Source organism: Loxodonta africana, chromosome 24 (assembly GCF_030014295.1).
Source record: "Loxodonta africana isolate mLoxAfr1 chromosome 24, mLoxAfr1.hap2, whole genome shotgun sequence".
Classification (NCBI taxonomy): domain Eukaryota; kingdom Metazoa; phylum Chordata; class Mammalia; order Proboscidea; family Elephantidae; genus Loxodonta; species Loxodonta africana.
The window spans coordinates 28,828,719-28,851,804 of NC_087365.1; the positions used below are offsets into that span (position 1 = coordinate 28,828,719).

Here is a 23,086-nt window from a genome sequence, read left to right on the forward strand (position 1 = left end):
ATATATTTGATTGAGCTAAGAAGCACATACCTCACATGTGTTATTGTTCATAGACCTCTCTAGTCTTTCTCTGAAAAGTGGGCCTTGGGAGTAGTTTCAGTTCTGAGTTAGCATAGTATCTGAGGCCATAGTCTCAGGGGTTCTCTGTGGGACCAGTATGTCTGGTCTTTTTTCATGAATTTGAATTTTTTTTTTTTAATAATTTTTATTGTACTTTCCGTGAAAGTTTACAAATTGTCAGTCTCTCACACAAAAACCCATATACACCTTGCTACCCAATTACTCTCCCCCTAATAATGAGACAGCCTGCCCTCTCCCTCCACTCTCTCTTTTCATGTCCTTTTCCCCAGCTTCTAACCATGTCATGCTTTTATGGATATCCAGAAAGCTGGTGTTCTCATGACTTGACTTATTCAAGTGCCACCCTCCTTAAATACTGTGCCCTAAAATGTTCCATGGGTGTTAGGAGGCAAGTCATATATTCAAAATCCAAATATTTGTATTATTTCCTGGCACATAAATTTGGGTAATAATTAAGATTTGAAGACCCCAAAGGCACTCCATGGAGACCCGACCACAGGGATAGACTGCCCTGGTTCTTCTGATTCTTCCACTCCTGGAAGCTTTCAGGGCACCAAATGTGCTGTTGGACTTTGTATCCCTGTCTGTGTGTCTCTTGTAATTAATAGTTAAGCCCTCTTTGGGCTTTCTCAGCACTCAGTGATATCCATTTCCCACCTAAAACTGACCCTATGGAAGACCCCAGGTTCAGAAAAATATTTCTCTGCCCCCTCCTTTCAATTTCCAGGCTTGGCACAGATTCGGCCCTGCAGGAATGTGGGTGGAAAGAATGAAAAGTATGAAATAATAAACACCTAAAAGAAAGGGATCTCTGGATGTAAATGAAGTCTGGTCTGTGTTTTTTGTTTGTTTGTTTGTGTTTTATTTCTGTTAAGCACCTCCTGTGCTTTGCCCAGAGCAGAAATGCTGGCTCATTTGATCCTGACCAGCCCTGGGAGAATGCTTATGGTACCATTTTACAAACGGGGAAGCTGGGACGTGTGGCGGTCACAAAGCCAGTGGCTGATCAGTCTCGATCCCCCTTTCTTCTGATCCAACTCTGCACTTCTTCCCCTTCATTTACTTCTATAAATGCTTTCTCTGACATGGGAAGGTTTCTGGGTGAGGCCAGGTAGGAATGGTTAATACAAAGAATGAGACTTGCTCCAGGGCTGAGACCGTTGGGGAAATCACCCAGTGCAGGGAAAAGAAAGTGGACTTTGGACTCAGGCCTAGAATCCCATGTTAGCCCCACCACTCACTGTCTGTCCTCGGTCAGGTCCCTTCACCTCTCTGAACCTTTGTTTCTGGCTCTGTGAGGTGAGGACGGTGACCCCTCCTTCCCAGCATTATTAGTAGGATTAGAAAATAATAAGCATGAATAGTTTGAGCAGTGTCACATGCTTATTGTTCACGGTGACGATGCAATGATGGTTCTTGTTTACAAATGCTCCCCCTTGTAGCCAAGCCCTCTCCCCCAGTGGTATTGGGCCCTTCAGTGAGGACCACACCTGAGCAGACAGTGAACTTCACCTGCGAGTCCCATGGCTTCTCCCCCAGAGATGTCACCCTGAAGTGGTACAAAAATGGGAATGAGCTCCCAGTCCTCCAGACCAACGTGGTCCCGCCGGGCGACAGCGTCTCCTACAATGTCTCCAGCAGGACCCAGGTGACGCTGACCCGAGAGGACGTCCACGGTCAGGTCATCTGTGAGGTGGCCCACAGTACCTTGCAGGGCTCTCTTCGTGGGACAGCCAACTTGTCTGAGACCATCCGAGGTAGATGACACTCACAACCAGCCCAGACCCCCACCCAGCCCCAAGCCTGCTGCTCCCTCTGGGTTTGCTACAGGGCTTGAACTACCTGGAATCCAATTCCTAAAAAAAAAAAAAAAAAAAATAGTCCCTCCTAATTACCATAAACAAACCTACAATGTGTCAGTCACACTGCTCAGCACTTTCACTTATTATTTTAATGGGAGCTTCCAGTTCAACACCTTCCATGTGCCAAGCACAGTGTTAGTTAGTTTCATTTGTTTTACCAATAGCAATGGCAATTACTGAGCACCAACTACATGCTAAGCCCCTACGTGCTTGGTGATTTTATTTATTTTGCCAACATTATTATGTTCCAACTTCATGCAAGGCATTGTGCTTGTTGCTTTCACTCATTATTACCCTTATATGAGCTATCATTTCTTGAGCATCTACCGTGTTCCAGGCACTGTGCGTAGTGATTTTATCCATTATGCAAAGAGGATGTATATTGTTTGAGCACCTACTGCATGCATAGCACTGCCCCCGGTTATCCCTTGCCATGACAGTGGGGCCACTATTGACACCCCCGCCCCTTAATCTGTGTGTTCCATAAGATCAGATTTTTTGCCCTGCTGTTTCAGTTCCGCCCACCTTGGAGGTTACCCAACTCCCCATTCAAGGGAACCAAGTGAACGTCACCTGCCAGGTGAAGAAGTTCTACCCCAAGAGCCTAGAGCTGACCTGGTTGGAGAACGGAAATCTGTCCCGAACAGATTCAGCCTCGATCCCCACTGAGGACAAGGATGGGACCTATAACCTGAAGAGCTGGATCCTGGTGAACTCATCTGCCCACAGGAAGGATGTGGTGCTCACCTGCCAGGTGGTGCATGATGGGCAGCCAGCAGTCACGAAAAGCCTGACCCTGAAGTTCACTGCCCCCTCGAAGGACCAGACCACAGAGCCATCCCCTGGTGAGGCCTCCACTCCACCCGACCTGGCTTATTTTTAAAGTGTATCTTAATTTTATTTTTATTGTTTTAATGTTGAAATAGACATCATGCTTTCTGTTGTTGGAAACTCTGGTGGCATAGTGGTTAAGTGGTACGGCTGCTAACCAAAGGGTCGGCAGTTCAAATCCACCAGGCGCTCCTTGGAAACCCTGTGGTGCAGTTCTACTCTGTCCTACAGGGTCGCTATGAGTAGACTCAACAGCACTGGGTTGGTTTCTGTTGTTACGTGCCATTGACTCGATTTCAACTCATAGTGATCCCATGTGACAGACTAGAACTGCACCATAGGGTTTTCTAGGCTGTAATCTTTACAGGAGTGGATCACCAGATTTTTCTCCTATGGAGCCTCTGGGTGCATTCACACCAGTGATCTTTTGGTTAACAGCCAAGGCTTAACATTTGCCCCACAAGGGCGCCTTCACTCATCCTCATTATAGAGTAACCTAATCCAAAACCAAACCCATTGCCGTTGAGTTGACTCTGACTCATAGTAACCCTGTAGAAGAGAGTAGAGCTGCCCATAGGGGTCTCAAGACTGTAAATCTTTATGGAAGCAGACTGCCACATCTTTCTTTTGCAGAACAGCTGGTAGGTTGGAACCTCTGACCCTTCAGTTTGCATAGCAGGCCTGCCCTTAGCATAGCAGACCCTTGGAGGTTGAGAATGCATTCAACCTCCTCTGTAGCTCTGCACCTCTTATAATTCTGTCCTTGGCCCAGTCCTTGGGATTTTCTGCTCTCTGGTTCCTGCAGGTAAGAATCTACTGTGCTGCTAAGAAGTCCTCTAGCTTTCATGGTTTGCTTTTAAAAAAAAAAAAAAGCAGATTAATTACTCTCACCTTTTCGTTGTCTTTCTCCAAAGGAATGATCCTCCAGCTACACCCATCCAATTTCATAGTCCTTATAATTTATAATTACCATTTCCCAACAATTCTTCAAATGCCTGATGTTGGGGCATTTCCTTCTTCTGGCATATACCATTCCAGTTCACTACTGGTGAAAATTTTAATAACAGCATCAACCCAGGCTCCTCTTACCATTAATGATAGAGTCTTTGTTGCCAGCCAGCTAATGGGTCGTATTCAATTCCTAGGGCTACAGTAACAAATTGTCACCAACTACGTGGCTTAAAACAAGAGAAATTTGTTCTCTCAGAGTTCTGGAAGCTAGAAATCTGTAATCAAGTTGTTGGCAGGGCCATGTTCCACCTTAAGGCTCTAGAGAGGAATTCTTTGCCTAGTTCTAGCTTTTGGTGGTTGCCAGCAATCCTTGCCATTCCTTGGATTGTAGTGGCATCACTGCAACCTCTGCCTCTATGATCACATGGCCCTCTGTGCCTCTGTGTCTCTGTGTCTCTGAATCTCTCTCTCCTTATGAGGACACTAAGTCATTGGATTTAGGGCCCATCCTAATCCAGTATGAACTCATCTTAACTTGATTACATCTGCAAAGACTCTTTCCAAATGAAACCACATTTACATGCAATAGGGGCTAGGACTTCAACATATGGTCTATTTTCAGAGGGACATAAGTCCCTTTCAACATGAGTGATCCAATTCTAGATTTGCATTTTAGAGTCTACTTTTCAGACCACTCCCAGACCAATACAAATAGGTCAGCTTCCCTGGTCAACAGACTCCAAAATGGATCTAAGAATGCAGGAAGGTCATTGGGGAGTGCTGTGAGGATCAATACACATGAGAGGGTATAGAAAGCAGAACTAGGGGAAGGACATTGAACTGTAATGGAACCACAATTGCAGTTGAAAAACCAAAGACTTGGCCATTGCTACAGAGGGCTGTAGAGCTAGGATGGACTTTTAGAGTTGTTTCAAATTGAGGAGCTGGGACTGAGCCTGTATATTTCAATTCAGCCTGTTTGTTGGATTCAGTTGCCCCCTAGAAGGAGACGTGACCTTGAGCAACGCAGCTCTCTTCAACTGAGATAAAGTTCTGGAAAGTGACTCAGCTAAGACTTGTCCTCCAATACCCCAGCAGTAACAAATGGGGAGGTCTCTACTCCTTCTTTAAGGAGGCACCAGCATTACCTTATTTATTAAAAAAAAAGAATTGTTTACTATCTCTATTTGTTTAATTTTAAAAGCAAAAACTACTCATTAGAAAAATATGAACAATCTAAAAGTATGCTTCCACAGATCCAACTTTCTGTGTCCAACGGAAAGAGTTCAGGCAACACCTGCTCTGGGGCCAGGTGGACTAGATCATGTGTGAGGCACCTCCCAAGCCTGAGACTGTGTTTCCTTGACTTAGGAGGGTGCTTCAAGCCAGCAGGTTTCATTAGGTCAGGCCACCCTGACGGCTCTTCAGCTCCTTGGTGCTGAAGCTCTTGCACTGAAACCTCTCCTCAAAGCCTTGCCTGCAGCATTGACATTCATTTCCATGACTGTGAGGTTGGACTTGACTCCAAAAACAGGGTTTATGGGGCCATCCTAAGGGGCTACAGTGATGGACATCCCAAAGATTGAATCCCATTCATCTTGTGACCCTCCATAAACTCTTGGAGCCTCAGTTTCCTCATCAGACTGGGGATAATAATATCTGTCCCACAGGCTCATGAGGATCAAGTAAGTAAAGCAGATAACACTTTTATAGATGCCACTGAGTATATGTTCTCCTCACCCCTTCTCTCTTGGCCACTGAGAAAGTAAGTGAGAATGAGGACGGGCAGAACATAGATTCAAAGTCTTCAGAGCATCTGTGGGCACAGGGAGCCTCAGATGGAATAAGGGGACTCCTGTGTGCCTTCTTTAATGGTGCCTCTTGCCTGTTGACTTCCAGAGATGTCAACTCCATTCCTGCTCCTTGGAGGTCTCCTTCTAGGCCTCAAGGCGCTGCTTGTCGTTGGTGTCTCTGCCGTCTATGTCTACAGGAAACAGAGGGTCTGACTGTAAGTTTTGGGAGAAACTCAGGCTTCAGGGAGGAGGGCAGTCCGATGTATATCCCAAAGGGGCAAAGTCATCAAGGAGGACCAGCCCAGGAAGTCCTAAGTCTCCGTCAGGACCACCTGGAGTTAAGAGAGATGACACTCCCACCCCTCCTCTCAGGAGCCTCATGGAACCCTCTAAGAGGTTCACAGCTCCCAGGAAGCACGTGGGGTCCTGCAGGAGGTGGTTAAGATCAAGCGTTTTTAAAGGGCATCCTCAGTGTCCTAGAGGTTCTGTGGAGGAAATGGCAGAGGGTTCTGAGTAATTGGCAACTGAGTGGGTGGTTCCCTTGGAGACCATCTCCAGATAATTTCAACACTGGGGCTCCATGGAAGCAAAAGGAATCCACATGTTACAGTAATGTTGAGAACCCCTGGATCGGCTGCTGTGAGGGTTGTCCTAGTGACACTCCACATGACTGAGTGGACAGGACTGGGGAAGGGGGTCAGGACTCAGGGAGAAAGATGAAGATACGAGCAGTCTTATTCCAGAGGCTTCCTATTCCCCTCACAACTATCATCTCAGAAGGAGAGAAGCCCTGGGGACACAGTATGCACTCTTTTCTTGATAATGTGGCCTGTTTCCCCACAGCTCCTTCCTTCCTCGTCTGATGGCCCACTCTGAGAGAAGATGCCTGATGGAAGCTTCTGCAGACTCTTCTCCATGTGCCTCAATGCTCTGGATACCTGCCTGCCCACACCCTCTTGCTATTCCTTCTCACAGCCCTTAGTGCCTCCAGGTCCAGGTATTGATAAGTGGTTCTGAAGACTGACTCACTCCACTTCCCTAGGATATGAGAAAAAGTGAGGTTTCCTAAACATATTGAGTTATGTCTCATCCACTGCTGTGCGGTTCGACCATATGCCACATACTGAAGTTTGTGAAGCCAAAATTCTTCTCGTCTTCCAGATTCCTGCCAACCCTTGACTCCCCAGCCTTGCCTTCTGAGCATAAATGGATCCCTATATCTGTTTAAAGAAGAAAAATTATTCTCTTCTCCCTTTTTGCCTAAGTGTCCTACTACTCACACCCAGAAGAAGTTTTTCCTCCCCTCTCTGTGATGGGAGTGCTAGTTCATCTATCATCCTGTGTAATGGATTGAATTGTGTCCCCCCAAAATATGTGTCAACTTGGTTAGGCCATGTGTGGTTGTCCTCCATTTTGTGGTTTTCCTATGTGTTTTAAATCATAATCTCTGCCTGTGGTTAAAAGGATTAGAGTGGAATGTAACACTCTTGCTCAGCTTACCTCCCAGATCCAATGTAAAAGGAGTTTCCCTGGGGTGTGACTTGCACCACCTTTTATCTCTTGAGAAATAAAAGGAAAGGGAAAGAAGTAGAGAGTCGGGGACCTCATACCACCAAGAAAGCAGCACCAGGAGCAGAGTACATCCTTTGAACTTAGGGTCCTTGTGCCTGAGAAGCTGCACCACCAGGGGAAGATTGAAGACAAGGACCTTCCTCCAGAGCCGACAGAGAGAGTAAGACTTGCCCTGGAGCTGACTCCCTGAATTTGGGCTTTTAGCCTACTTTACTGTGAGGATATGAATTTCTCTTTTTTAAAGCCACCCACTTGTGGTATTTCTGTTATAGCAGCACTAAATGACTAAGACATCCTGCATCCTTCCTTACCCTGTTGCTCATGGTGAACATGTTGTCACTGTCCAAGAGCTTTTTATACTCCACATTCAATTCTACCTTTAAAATGCTTATATGCAGAGATAGACTTATAAATGTTTAACAGTTGACTGTTCAAAAGAAGAAGAAAAAAATCCTGATTTGTGGCATTTGCCAAATTCTGAGGTGCAAATACTCCCATCATGGCCAACTTCGAACTAGTAACAGTTTAGCAACTAGATGGAAAAATTCCTGAAAATTTAACAACCGGCTTTCATGAGCCAGTACAAGCTGAGTCCAGCACATCACTGAGTTATATCTATCATCTGTACACCTCACGTCCACCACCGCTCCCTGGGCCCAGCCACCATCATCTCTTCCTAGGTCATTGGTACTCTTTAACTGGCTTCCCTGTTTCAGCTTTGCTCCTGAAGATGCCAAAATGATTCTTTGGAAATGTGAATCAGATCTTATCATTCCTCTGCTTCTTCTCCAACATATCTGCCTGGCTCACTCCCTCCCTTCTTTCAAGTGTCTGCTTAAATGTTACTTTATTAAAGCACCTTCTGTAAACAGCAGTATATAAAATATTAATCCCCCCCCCACCTGGCATTACAATTTGTCTTAATCTGATTAGTCTTTTGTCATAGCACTATTGCCATCTGACGTAGTAAATGTGAGCAGTCTTCACTTTGTGTGGTAGGTGTTGTATCATAAAAACGACCATGCGAATTAAAACCATGGAAAGTGATCTTAATAGTAAATGGGAAAAATAACGATTGCTCAATGACCTTTATATATTTTTTGTCAAAACATTAAAAACCTTCCTACTGTCAGTTATAAATCCATAAAAAAATTAAACCCATTGCTATTGAGTTGATTCTACCTCATGGTGACTACAGGCGTTAGAGAGTAGAACGGCTCCATAGGGCTTTCTAGGCTGCAATATTTACAGAAGCAGTTCACTAACCTTTCTTACATGGAGTCACTGGGTGGGTTTGAACAACCAACCTTTAGGTTAGCAGCCTATCACAAACATCTTGGGCCATCCATATACAGGGAAATGAGAAAAAAAAATAGTAAAAAGCATATTTATTTAGTACACTGTAATTTAAAACTTAGGAACATTGGGAATTACAGTGTTTTGCTTCTTGGTAAAAAAAAAAAAAAAAAATTTCCTAAGAGTAGTTTGCCTTCTTCTCATTGTATAACTTACAATACAGAGGAAGCATCTTGCTCCTGCCTTGTTGAGCTATCATACTCCGTTGGAAGATTGAATACACTTCCAATATTTTATCCTTTGCACTTCCAATGTTGTAAAATCTAAGAGTACCTCTAATGTGAAGTTTTTTGCTGGTATCACCCCATGTGGGACATCTTCACCCTTTTCATCACTACCACTTTACTCAATTATGTTGATATGTTTGCCTTCACTAAGTTCCTGTGGCTGCATGTCTAGAGTGTATCAAACAGCAGCCATGTCAGCATTTCCATGGTCAACTATTTCTTCTGTAATTCCTTATATGTTTGATTTGAATTTCACTTCCAGTGCTATCGCTTTTCCTTTCTTCTTATACTCTAATCTTTATTGGCCAATTCCCAGTTCAGATAACTCATTTTTGTAAAATATCATGTGGGTTCATGACTGGGAGATAACGAGGCAACAGATCTCCATGCTTTGCTGCCTGTGTGTAAAGTGAAGATGATTCACAAATCAATCACCAACAGAGTTTGAAAGAAGTGAAGTGACTGGTCACTGATTATGATTTTTTTAAATAAGTAAATTAATAATATTTTATTCAAGACATTGGTTTATATTAGGTGCTGGATTTCAAAACTAAACTTTTTTTCCCATTCAATCACCTAGGTCTTAAATTCTAAAGCCCTGTCTATAAAGACTGCTCTCTTCTTTGTGTTTAAAAAAATTCCATCAAAAATTCAACATCCTTTCAAAAGTAAGGAGATGTAAAACAACAACAACAACAACAATAGCAAATCCTACATTGATGGAGGTATGTCAAATGGGACACAAAAACCAACTGAAAGAGTTCCCAGGCCAAAGCTAGGATAATTTGTGCAACAGATAAGTGAAGTAGTATTGGATTGTATCCCAAAGTATATAGTCAATATCCACCAGTCCATACTGATATAAGTAAATGATTGAATAAATCTGTAAATTGGTGAGAAGAGACAAATATTCCACCCAATTATTTATAAACGTTTATGTAGATGTTCCACTCTAAAGGAGAAGGACATAGCTACTACTCCTTAAATGTGGGCTGTGAATGCCTTCCAAAGAGTACAAAATGCAAGGGGCTGGGGGTATAAATTTACAGAGGAGAAACCTGACAAACGCTACCACATCCAAGTGATCAAAATCCACATCAACAGCCCTAAATCATGGTTATAGTAGGTACTCTAAATATGATGTGATGAAACTAGCACTTTACCTCTTGGGAGAAGAGAATGTGAGTCTAGATCATGAACACAGTTTGGGATATCTGAGGCATAGAAATGAAGATATCAAAAAGATTGTAGGATATATGGATCTACGTGATAGTCTTGCGATTACTTAACTATTAAGAGGTAGATGCAAAATTTGAACCTGGATTGTATCTGATTCCAAAGCCAGTGTTTTGACAATTGTGCCACTAAGAATACCACCCTCCAAAGAGCTTAGAGTCTAATAGAAATTGAGAAGACTCCTTGGGGTGGAAGGGAGGGTAGAATGATAGAAGCTGGAGGAAAGTTTCTGTCCAATTCTCAGCAGGAGCCATGGATGGGTCTCCCAGTGTGGATTTCATCATTCCAGAACAATGGAATGAGATGCTGACATAACAATGGGAGGGGAATCTTGTCATCTCATGAGGGCGTTCAGGTCCTACTCTGCCTTTTCCTCTTCTCTTCTGGCTTTGACATCCAGTCTGTCCCTGAGGAGGAGAGAGCAGGGAACCAGCCACGGCAACCAGCGCCTGGCTATGGACTCTTGGACATTAAAAGGTCACCAACTGAGTATGGTCTGAGAATCTCTGGACACCACATTTGTGCTTGGGTAAAGCCATTCCAAAGGTGAGAGAGAAGGAGGCCAACTTGCTGGCTCCTCCCACTTTCTGGGAATGTTGCTTTGGCCCCTCCACTCCCTTCTTCCCATAGCTAGCCCCAGACCCAGTCACCTCTTACTTTCCCAGGCATGTCTCTAGGTATGTTGCTTTCCTTCCTGGAGAGTGTTACCCACAGTCCCACCTTCCCCCACAAGCTCCCCCCATCTTCTACAGCACAAATCATCACCATCTCCAAAAATCTAACACTTTCACAACCAAACTTAATTCCTATGCAGGAGAGGGAAAGGAGGTGGCTCTCCATATTGTATGCAGGGATTCACTGTAAACTTGGGGGCCCACTGCAGGCATTGCACCGGGCTCATTTTTCACCTCCAACTGTTAGAGTCCAATGGAAAGTAAGAAGACACGGTGGGGTGGGAGAAAGAGTAGAATGGTGGGGTAGAAAGGGTGGAGGGAAGGGTCCTTACAGAGTCCAACTCTATCCCCAGGAAGGTGAGGTGTAGAGATCCTGCCCTCTCCCTCCAGATGTGCAGGTCACTGTGGCCCAGGTATTGGGCTCATCCAGAAGCTGGACCAGCACTTGTCTATTAGAATGTTCCAGAAGCCCTTGGTCCAGCTTATGTCTCTGGAGCTCCTGGATAAGCAAGGGCTGTGAGATTGAAGAGAAGCCATGAGATGGGAAGACGCTCTGGGAGGAGCACAAGCCTGCGGGTGTCGAGACCTCTGCTCTGGCCCCCAGGACACTTTCATCAGCAACTTCTCAGCTTGTAGCAACCTTGTCTGTCTAATTTATAGTCACAAAGGGAAAGTGCCACAGTCCAATGGCTTTTCCTCTCATCACAATCCCCATTCTCTGACTTCACAGAGGCAGGAACTGTACTCTCTCCTTAGAGCACAGAGTCCCAGGCCTTTCCAAGGCATTCAGACACAGAAATCCCCTCAGGCCACCACAATGCCCCATCCCTGACCCCCTGCCCCACCTTCCTCTGCCTTCTCTCCTCCAGTCTCTGTTCCTGGGACTCACAGTTAAGTGGGGGCCTCAGGCTGTGCGTGTGGTGGGAGCCCTCTGCCTATTTACTGTGTTATCCTCACCCATTGCCATAGACTTCCTTTGGAAGTCTAGGTCATTCCAGAAAAGGCAGAATTTAGGGGACTCAGACTTTGATGACTTCCAGCTTGCAAAATCTTCCATGGCCACCCCTGTTCCACATCCCTTTGTTCAAGTATGGACTCATTTCCATGGATACAAGGCTGGGCAAAGCACGCATTACAACTCCTGTCCTACAGACCCTGACCCCAGCTATCACACTATTTCAAAGGTTCCTGGGAACAGAGGATCTGTCTTTTAAGTTAATTGTTGTTGTTAGTTGTCATCTAGTCGTCAGACTACATGTATGCAGAGTAGAGCTGGTCTATAGAGTTTTCAAGGCTGTGGCTTTTCAAATGCAGATCACCAGGTGCCACTGGGTGGGTTTGATCCACTAAACCTTTGGCTAGTAGTTGACTGCTTAACTGTTTGTACCTCCCAAATGCTACCTCCTCAATGTAGAAAAATGTTTGAAAATGTGAAATTATAGACCAAGAAAATAATCCACAATGCCTCCACCCACAAATATTCACTGTTAATATGTTGCAGAGGCTTATGTGCTCACAGACCACTTTGCCAGAAGTGGTCACTATAGAAGTTTCACCAGGTCAGTGACTGGGCTAAGCACCACTAGCGCCCCAACAGGCTACTTACTGGGTCTGCCCAGTTCTGCCTGTACTTGCTACAAAAGCTGAATAAGCCTGTATTGTCTCGCCCCTAGAGCCATTGGTTTTTGGCAGAGGCTTTGAGTACCAATTGCCACAGTGCATATCTTGAGGGATTCAGACCAGATGAAACAGGAAGCAAGACCATTTTCTGAGTACGAGGAAGGTGGGTATTTGAGGAACAGTAAAAGATCTTAGACACCCAGTCCCATTGGAGAATTTTACAAAGCATTTAAAGAATACCAATTTGACACATCTCTTCCTGAAAATAGAAGAATAGTTTCCAACTCATTTTATGAGGCCAATATTACCTTGAAACCAAAACCAAAGACAATCCAAAAAAAAAGAGAAAGCTACAAATCAATATATCTCATGAACTTAGATGCAAAAATCCTTAATAAAATATTAGCAAATCAAATTAAGAAGTGTTGAAAAGAATTCCACACCATGACCAAGTGGGATTTAACCCAGGCATGCAAGGCTGTTTCAACATTTGAAAATCAGTCATCATAATCCTTCATATTAATAGGCTAAAAAGAAAAATTATATGATCATAGCAATTATAGTAGATAAAGGGTTTTACAAAATCCAACACCCATTCATGATAAAAACTCTCAGCAAACTAGGAGTAGAGGAAAACTCCCTCAACTTGGTAAGGAGCATCTGTGAAAATGCCACACCTAACATCATACTTAATGATGAAAGACTGTGTACTTTCTCCCTAAGACTGAGAATAAGGCAACACTGTGATGGACGTTCTAGTCATTGCAATGAGACAAAAAAAAAAAAAAAGAAAACTCGTATAGATTGGAATGGAAGAAATAAAATTTCCTCTCTTTGCAGATAACATAATTGTCTACATTGAAAATCCCAAGAAATCTACTAAAAAGTCTCTAAAGCTAATAAGTGAGATCAGCAAGATGGTAGGATACAAGATGAACACATAAAAACCAACTACATTACTACAAACTAAAAACAAACAAGTAAAAAACAGTGTCATATACAACCGCCCAAATGATAAAGAGATACTTAGGAATTAATCTAACTTAATCCTAAAAAATGAACAAGATTTGAGTTGTGAAAATTACAAAATGCTTCTGAAACAAAGACAAAAATACAAGCTATGCACTGGGAGAAAATATTTGCAAACTGTATATCCAACAAAGATTTTTATCTAGAATATATAAAGAACTCTCGAAATTCAACAGTAAAAAAAAAGGAAATACAATGAGAAAATGGACAAAAGGCTTGAATAGACATTTCATTGTAGAAGAAATGCAGATGAGAAATAAGCACACGAACAGATGTTCAACCTCACAAGCCGTTAGGGAAACGCACAGCACACTAACCACAGTGAGATATCGCTATACTTCCTTCAAAAAGGCTAAAATAAACATGATAACACCAAATACAAGAATTTTGAGAAAGAGGATCACCCACTTATTGCTGATGAGAATGTAAAATGGCACAACCACTCTGGAAAACAAATTAGCAGTTTCTTAAAAACTAAACATGCAACTACTATATGACACAGCCACTTATGTTCACACAAAAACCTGTACTTGAATGTTTATAGTGTCTTTATTTATAACAGCACCAAACTGGAAACAACCCAGATGTCTTTCAAAGGGTGAATGGTTAAACTATGCTACCTCCATACCAAGCAATACTGCTCAGCAATAAAAAAAGAACAAACTATTGATTCTTATGCCAACTTGCATGGATCTTTGAGGAATTATGAGGAGTGAAGAATTACCTAATCCCTAAAGGTTACATGCTTATGATTTCATTTTGACAACATTCATGAAATGACAAAATTATAGAAATGGAGGATAGATTAATGGGTAACAGGTGTATGAAGGAGTCCCTGGGTGGTGCAAATGGTTAAGCACTTGATTATTACCTGAAAGGTTAGTGCTTTGGACACACCCAGAGGCAACTCGGAAGAGAGCCCTGGAGATCTGCTTACAAAAAGTCACAGCCTTGAAAACCCCATGCCAAAAAAAAAAACCAAACCCATTGCCATTGAGTCAATTCTGACTCATAGCGACCCTATAGGACAGAGCAGAACTGCCCCATAGAGTTTCCAAGGAGCAAGTGGTAGATTTGAACCACTGACCCTTCCTTCAGCAGCCACAGCACTTAGCCACTATGCCAACGGGGTTTCCATGGAGCAGTTCTAATCTGCACACATCGGGTCACCATGATTTGGAATCCAGTGGACAGCCACTAACAACAAAATGACAGAGGAGGGGGGAATTGGGTGTGGTTATAAAAGGGCAATCTGAAGGATTCTTGTGTTGATAGGCTGTTCTATATCTTGATTGCGGTGGTGGATACATGACACTACACTTGTGATGAAATTTCATAGAACAAAATACATACACCCAGGCACAATCACAAACGAGTGCAAGTATAACTGAGGAAGCCTGAACACAGCCACTGGATTATATTCTGATTGTGATGTTGTACTGTAGTTTGGCAAGGTATTATTTTTGAAGAAACCTGAATAACGAGTTCAGGATATCTGTCCATAATTTCTTACAACTCCATTTGAATCTACAATTTATCTCTAAAGAAAAAGTTTAAAAAATTGTAATTAGTATAGACACTCAAAGAAGTTCTTTATAAATCAAATATGCAAGGCTATAATTCTGCTGAAAATAAAGTGACTCAATTAAAGTTCAGTCAAGTCACCTGGGAAGAAAGAAAACAAAAGAAAAATAATTAGGCATTCGATTCCAGAGCCCTATGCTCTAGGGACCACAAACAGGACAGAAAAGGGCAAAGTCCTGCCGAAAATAGAAAGCCATATCCTTTTATAATTTGAGTCTCCAAAGAGATAGCTTCATGCAGTAGCCTCTTTGCTAACAGCTTTTTATGGAAAATGAAGGACGAACCAAAAAGGTGGATGGGAAAGTGAAATCCTGCTTATTGCTTGTGAGCAAGTCCATCAGTGTATTGTATAACTTGACAGTGGATGAATGAAACCTCCAGGCAGGACAGAAACTAAAAGTCCAGTGCCTTAACCTCTTTGTAGCAGGTCACTGTTGGGCTACAAGGGGCAAAACCAATATATCTACCATGGCCACTGAGTAACTTCTTGCTCTTACTTGTATTAATCATGGTAGGCTTGGTTATGCTGCATTAAAGAATAAATCCCAATTCTCAGTGGCTTAAAACAATACGATTTATTTCTTTAAAAAAAAAAAAAAAAAGATATTCTCTTGAAAACTGTTGAATTCGCTAATGTTGTGACATATTTTTTTACAACAATCAAAAAAGGTATGAAGGCTATAGGAATGATACTAGGATCGCAGGTATTTCCTTAGAAATGAACTGCACAATTGAGAAGGGATTTGCTGATGCCATAGCTCTTGTGGAAAGACTGAGAAATTCCACAATGCAACACTATCTCCTACTACCAAAACTACAGCTCTCATCAAGTGAGTAGAAGTGATGAAGCAGGTTCAGGAAGAAATTCGAAAATAAAATAAAGTTGTAAGACATTGACCACGGTTCACAACAGTAACAGGAATCTGTCAAGAAAACAGAAAAATCAAAGACATGTATCAAATTAATAGAAAATGATGGGCCTTCCTGGAAAAACATCAATCTGCACAGGAATTTATAATGAGCAAATACTGGAAACAAATGTTTAAGTTGTTAATGGCTACCAAAATGATTTTGATATAATAATGAAATTAAGAAAGCACCACTCCAAGGTTGACATGGTACATTGTGAAAAACCCTGTAGGGTTCTTCCCTGATGCACCTCAAATCACCCTTGACACAACTTAACACGGACAGGAAAGGAAGCAGAATAAATATATGCACATGTTGGCCAGATAACAAAAACAGCTGCAGGAACGAAGAAGCCCACTGATACTGATGAGCAATATGATTGCAAAGAACGAATTTTTCAACTTGAAGATGAAACATTCTAAAGGACATTTTTATAAACATTAATAACTTTAACAGTGATCTGAGCCTGACGAAGGGCAGATGAACTTCTGAGTTTATGAGTGTCTCTTACACAGCCCCTGAAGACCTTCAGGGCTGGCCTATCAAATCAGTGAAGGAACAGAAAGATCTACCCTTTATTTAAGTTTTATACTATTTATGAGATGCAAGGAAACTCTGGTGGTATAGTGGTTAAGAGCTACTTCTGCTAACCATAGTTAACAAAGGCCTTGGCGATTGCCTACTTACTTTCCGATTAATTTAAATTTACATAAAAGAAAAGTCATCTTTGAAGGATATGCAAATGTTTTTATATGCACCATAATCAAAAGACCACTACTCATCTGTCAGCTTGTTGTACTGTGGTTGCTTTTACGTGGCTATGATGTTGGAAGTTAAAAAATTTTTTATGATGTTGGAAGTTACCTACCGGTATTTTGAGTGCCAGAAGGGTCACTTTATTAGTTATTTAGTGCCACTATAACAGAAATGCCACAGTGGATGACTTTAACAAGCAGAAGTTTATTCTCTCACAGTTTAGGAGTCTAGAAGTCCAAATTCAGGGCACCAGCTCCCAGAGAAGTCTTTCTCTCTGTCAGTTATGGAGGAATATCCTCGTCATCAATCTTCCTCAGGCCTAGGAGCTTCTCATCAGGGACCCTATGTTGAAAGGAAGCCTTCCGCGCCTGGTGCTTCTTTCTTGGTGGTGTGAGGTCCCTCTCCTCTCTGCTCGCTTCTCCCTTTTGTATCTCCAAAGAGAGTGACTCAAGACACTACCTAATCCTGTAGATTGAGTCTTCCCTCATTAACACAACTGTCTCTAATCCTGCCTCATTAACATCATAGAGGTTAGGATTTACAACACAAAGAATAATCACATCAGATCACAAAATGATGGACAACCACACAACACTGGAAATCATGGCCTAGCCAGGTGACACATATTTTGGGGGGACACGATTCAATCAATAACAATCACTCATGGTGGACAGGTTTCAGTGGAGTTTCCAGACTAAGACAGACTGGGCAGAAGGACTTGGTGATCTACTTCAGAAAAAATTGTCCAGTGAAAACCTACTAAAGCAGCTGAACATTGTCTGACATAGTGTAAGAAGATGAGCCACTCAGGTTGGAAGGCACTCAAAATAAGACTAGAGAAGAGTTGCTTTCCCAAAGTAGAGTCGACCTTAATGGCGATGGATGGAGTCAAGCTTTTGGGACCTCCATATATTATGGTGGTTAAGATTGTGTGTCAACTTAGTTGGGCCGTGATTCTCAGTGTTTTGGCAGTTGTATAATATTGTGATGACTTCCCTGTCGAAATATGATATGTGATCACCTCCATGATGGAATCTGCTGAGTGGTACCGGTGAGGGTGGGACCTGTGGTGGCTCACTGCCCCCTCAGTCTTCATGTCTCCACCTTCCGCCTTTTCCTTCCTTCCTGCTCACCTTGCAAAAGTTGTTGGATTGTTCTGGATCCAGCAGCTGTCTCTTGTCTGACCTCTGGTTCTTGGGACTTGAGCGAGCAGCTTACCTGTCCATCTTGGGATTTGCCGATATTCACAGCCTGCGAGCAAGAGTCCTGTTCCCCAGCCTGCCTATCTTGGGTTCTCCAAACCCTGCAGCTACATGACACAGGAGAAACCTTGCAGTCTTGCCCGCCGACCTTGGGGATTTCTCAACCTTCACAGCCTTTGAGTGGGAGCCTCCTCTCCAATGTGCTTATCTTGGGTTCACTAGCTTCTGCAGGTCTGTGAACTGGGAAAGTCCTCTATCCTGATCCAAGGACTTGGCATGTTCCAACTACTACAATCGCATGAGCTGTTTTCTTGACATAAATCTCTCTCTACATATTTATACGCTTTACTGGTTTCACTTCTCTAGAGAACCCAACCTAAGACACCTTCATTTGCTGATGTGGCACAACTCAAAATGAGAAGAAACAGCTGCGAACAACCATTAATAATTGGAACATAGAATGTACAAAGTATGATTCTAGGAAAATTGGAAGACTTCTACAATGAAATGGAATAAATAAAGATCAACATTCTAGGCATTAGTGAGCTGAAATGGACTGGTATTGGCCATTTTGAGTTAGACAATCGTGGTCTTCTATGCTGGGAATGACAAATGAGAGGAAAAGCATCACATTCATTGTCAAAAAGAACATTTCAAGATCTGTCCTGAAGTACAAAGCTCTCAGTGATAGGATAATATCCACATGCCTACAAGGAAGACCACTTAATACCATTTCAAATTTACCACCAACCGCTAAGGCCAAAGATTAAGAAACTGAAGATTTTTCCAGCTTCTACAGTCCGAAATTGAGGAAACACGCAATCAAGATGCATTAATAGTTACTGGTGATTGGAATGCAAAAGTAGGAAACAAAGAAGTGTCAGTAGTTGGAAAATATGGCCTTGGTAGAAATGATGCTGGATATCGCATGATAAAATTTTGCAAGACCAATGACCTATGCACTGAGATACCTTTTTTCAACAACATAAATGGTGACTACACATATGAACCTTGGCAAATGGAATACATGGGAATCAAATCAACTACACCTGTGGAAAAAGATGACAGAGAAGCTGAATACCATCAGGCAGAACAAGGCCAGGGGCCAGCTGTGGGACAGACCATCAATTGCTCATATGCAAGTTCAGGTTGAAGCTGAAGAAAATTAAAACAATTCCTCAAGAGCCAAAGTATGACTTGAGTATATTCCACTGAATTTAGAGACCATCTAAGGAATAGATTTGATGCAGTGGACATTAATGAGAGAAAACGAGACAAGCTGTGGGATGACAGCAAGGACATCATACATGAAGAAAGCAAAAGATCATTTAAAAGGCAGGAAAGAAAGAAATAAAATGATGTCAGATGAGATTCTGAAGTTTCTATGACTTTGTCTTGTACAAGTTCCATAGATACACCCAGACTCCATGAAGGACCAAATTACTGGGTTGAAGACTATGGGGACCATGGTCTCAGGGAACACCTAGCTCAACTGGCATAACATAGTTTGTGGAAAAGGTGTTCTACATTCGACTTTGGTGAATCTGTCTGGAGTCTTGGGAGCTTATGAGCAACCATCTAGGATGATACTCCATTGGTCTCACCCCACCGGGAGCAAGGGAGAACGAAGAAAACCAAAGACACAAGGGAAAGATTAGTTCAAAGGACTGATGGACCACAACTACCACAGCCTCCACCAGACTGAGTCCAGTACAGCTAGATGGTGCCCAGCTATCACCACCAACTGCTCTAATAGGGATCACAATAGAGAGTCCAAAACAGAGCTGGAGAAAAACGTAGAACAAAATTCTTACACACACAAAAAAAGACCAGACTAGTACTGGTCTGACAGAGACTGCAGAAACCCTGAGAGTATGGCCCTCCAGATAACCTTTTAGCTCAGCAATGAGGTCACTCCTGGGGTTCACCCTTCAGCCAAAGATCGGATGGGCCCATGGAACAAGGCAAGACTAAAGGGGCACACCAGCCCAGGGGCAAGGACTGCAAGGCAGGAGGGAACAGGAAAGCTGGTGACAGGGAACCCGTCAAGAGAGGAGAGTGTTGACATGTCGTGTGGTTAGTGGCCAATGTCACAGAACAATATTTGTACTAACTGTTTAATGAGATGCTAGTTTGTTCTATAAAACTTCATCTAAAGTACAATAAAAAAAAAACAATGAAGAGATTCTAAACTTGCTCGTGAATGTAGAGTAGCTAAAGGGAATGAAAGAAATGATGAACTGAAAGGGCTGAAGAGAAGATTTCAAAGGGCAGCTGTAGAAGAAACAGTAAAGTATTGTAATGAAATGTGTAAAGAATTGGAGAGTGGAAACCAAAAGGGAAGAATATGCTTGGCATTTCTCAAGCAGAAAGAACTGAAGAAAAAATTCAAGCATCGAGTTGCAATATTGAAGGATTCTATGGGCAAAATATTGAATGATGCAGAAAGCAACCAAAGAAGATGGAAGGAATATACAGAGTCAATGTACCAAGAACAATCGGTTGATGTTCAACCATTTCAGACGGTAGCATATGATCAGGAAGCAATGGTACTGAAGGAAGAATAAGCTGCAGTGAAGACATCGCAGAAAACAAGGCTGTGGTGCAGTGGTTAGGTGTTACACTGCTAAACAAAATGTTGGCAGTTTGAATCCACTAAACACTCCTTGGAAACACTATGGGGCAGCTCTCCTCTCTCCTATAGGGTTGCAATGGGTTTGGTTTTTTTTTTTTTTTTCAGGAAATGACAGAATACAATTTAAGATATTTCCAAAAGGGGTGCAATGCTAGAAGCACTCACTTTTCTGTGCCAAGGAATTTGGAAGACAGCTACCTGGCTAACAGGCTGGAAGAGATCCATATTTGTACTTATTCAAAAGAAAGATGATCCAACAAAATGAGGGGATTATTGAACAATAAATAATACATGCAATTTTTGCTAAAGATAATTCTAAAATGGTTACAGCAGTATATCGACAGTGAACTGTCAGATATTCAAGCAGGATTCAGAAGAGGACTTGGAAGGAAGGATATCACTGCCGGTGTCAGATGGATCTCAGTTGAAAGCAGAGAGTACCAGAAAGATACTTACCTGTGTTTTATTGGCTACGCAAGAGTATTTGACTGTGTGGATCATAAGAAATTATGAATAACATTGTGAAGAACAGGAATTCCAGAACGTTTAATTGTGATCATGCAGAACCTGTATACAGACCAAGAAGCAGTCTTTCAAACATAACAAGGAGATACTGCCTGGTTTAAAATCAGGAAAAGTGTGCATCGGGGTTATATCCTTTCACAGTACTTTTTCAATCCGTATGCTGAGCAAATAATCAGAGAAGTTGGACTATATGAAGAACATGGCATCAGGATTGGAGGAAGACTCATTAACAACCTGCCATACAACACAACCTTGCTTGCTGAAAGTGAAGAGGACTTGAAGCACTTACTGATGAATATAAAAGACCACAGCCTTCAGTATGAATTACACCTCAACATAAAGAAAACAAAAATCCTCACATTTGGACAAATAAGCAACATCATGTTAAACAGAGAAAATATTGAAATTGTCAAGGATTTTATTTTACTTGGATCCACCATCAATGCCCATGGGAGCAGCAGTCACGAAATCAAACAAATTATTCATTGAGCAAATCAGCTGCAAAGACCTCTTTAAAGTGTTAAAAAGCAAAGATGTCACCATGAGGACTAAGGTCTGCCTGATCCAAATCATGATATTTTCAACTGTCTTACATGCATGCAAAACCTGGACAATGAATAAGGTATGTGACTGGTGGGGGGCAGGGCAGAGAGGAATGGGGTGGAGAGGGATGCAGTGTTGTTACATCATCATGGCTGGACATTTCTTAGTTTCATGATTATGTCTGCACAGAAAATGGCTGTTGCTAGCCACAAAGGAGTTGCACTCAAACCACGAGTTGGCCACTTCAGATCTTCTCAGACACCTCAAATTTTGAAATTTCCTTACAAACCCACTTCCAGCACCTCCATACAGCCCCCAGAGTGTACACTTTCAGTTGCCAATCTAATTGTGCCATAGCCCTGATCTCAGCCCACCAGTGCATTGCATACAGACTAAACTCTAACCTCTACCTCGGACTTTGACCCTCATTTCTCCCATGAACCTCTGCCCTCCCTGCCACCACTCTGATCCCATCCCAGTGGCCCTGCTGTTGAACAGATGTACCCAGTTCACACTGGCCTTTCATATTATACTCCTCTCTCTCGAACACACTTCCTCCAGTTCTCCCCATGGCTCCCTCTCTCCTTCACTCAAGTCTCAGCTCACATATCCTCTCCCCAAAGAGACCTTCCCAAAATACAATGCGTCAGTCTCTACCCCTTGCCTTCTTGATTTTTCTTCATACAGGTTAACCCTACCTGAAATTATATCTCATAGTTATTCATTTATTTTCTGCCTCGCCTGTAGAATGTACCCTCCCTGAGGGTAGAGACTGTCTTGCTCACTGCTGTAACCCCAGGGCCTCCAATGGTGTCCGGCACATACTTGGCACTCTATGAAAATTTGTATGAGTGAATAAACTGACAACGGAATAAATTTGTTTAATGAACATGTGTTAAGAGACTGTTTTGCATCAGGTCCTGTGCCAGGTGCTGAGGACTGGGAGCAAGTGAACAAGAGATGGCTCTTTCTTCAAGGAGGTGGAGCAGCGCCTTGGGAAAGACAAGCTCTGTTTGAAAGAGTGGCAGAATAGCATGAGTGGCTGGGCTAAGCTGAGTCTAAGCTCCAGCTTAAGAAGAGGGACGAAGGTGAAAGACCCAGGGGTCCTTTCAACCAGGGGTTGGATGTTAGAGGTCATTGATGTCCCATATAACACAGATTCTGAGAAGCTAGGGACTTTCTGTCCCTCTCTTGACCCTCAGATCATTAGGGCAGGATTTGGGCCCATACTTACTACAAGTAGGGGCCCCATAAGAGGTTGTGCTCACAGGCTGTGAGATTCAGTTCCTGTTGGTGCTGGAATCAGGAAGAAGTTGGCTTGGCTTCACTCAATGGCAACCGAGCCTCACCCAGTGGACACGTGGCCCAGCCTCGTGAGCCTGTGGTTTCCTTGGCAGTCCTCAGTCTACCCCCACAAGGGCTCTAGTCTCCCCACTTCTCCTTGAGCCTTACAAGACAGGCTACCCATAGCTCTCCACTGCCTGAAGCCCAGTCCTGGTGACCCCAGTCTCCTTTCATGCAGATGATGGGACAGAAGCTGAAGGCCAAGTGCAGGAACCCTTGAAGGCAAACTCATTTTCTCTAGGAAGCCTTCTCTGCTTTCTCATTGGTAGTGCTTCCTCTTTTCCCTTAACGCCAAGGCACCTGTCTATGCCTTTCAGGTTATTCATTCATTTATCTATCTGTCCGTCCGTCCATCC

General features: G+C 42.8%; 1 protein-coding gene across 2 annotated transcripts in view; it reads left to right on the forward strand.

Annotated features, from left to right (window-relative positions):
* Window positions 1–19,860, forward strand: part of LOC100673190 (signal-regulatory protein beta-1-like) — a 54,290-nt gene extending 34,430 nt beyond the window's left edge. Inside the window, exons 3-6 of one of the 2 annotated variants that reach the window (XM_064275884.1) lie at window positions 1,524–1,838; window positions 2,459–2,788; window positions 5,625–5,733; window positions 6,362–19,860. In XM_064275884.1, coding sequence (XP_064131954.1) covers window positions 1,524–1,838; window positions 2,459–2,788; window positions 5,625–5,731 — 752 coding nt within the window. In that variant the 3' untranslated portion in view covers window positions 5,732–5,733; window positions 6,362–19,860. The remainder of the gene's footprint in view (window positions 1–1,523; window positions 1,839–2,458; window positions 2,789–5,624; window positions 5,734–6,361) is intronic. The other variant, XM_023550103.2, reaches the window with a different exon arrangement.
* The last annotated feature ends 3,226 nt before the right edge of the window (window positions 19,861–23,086 follow it).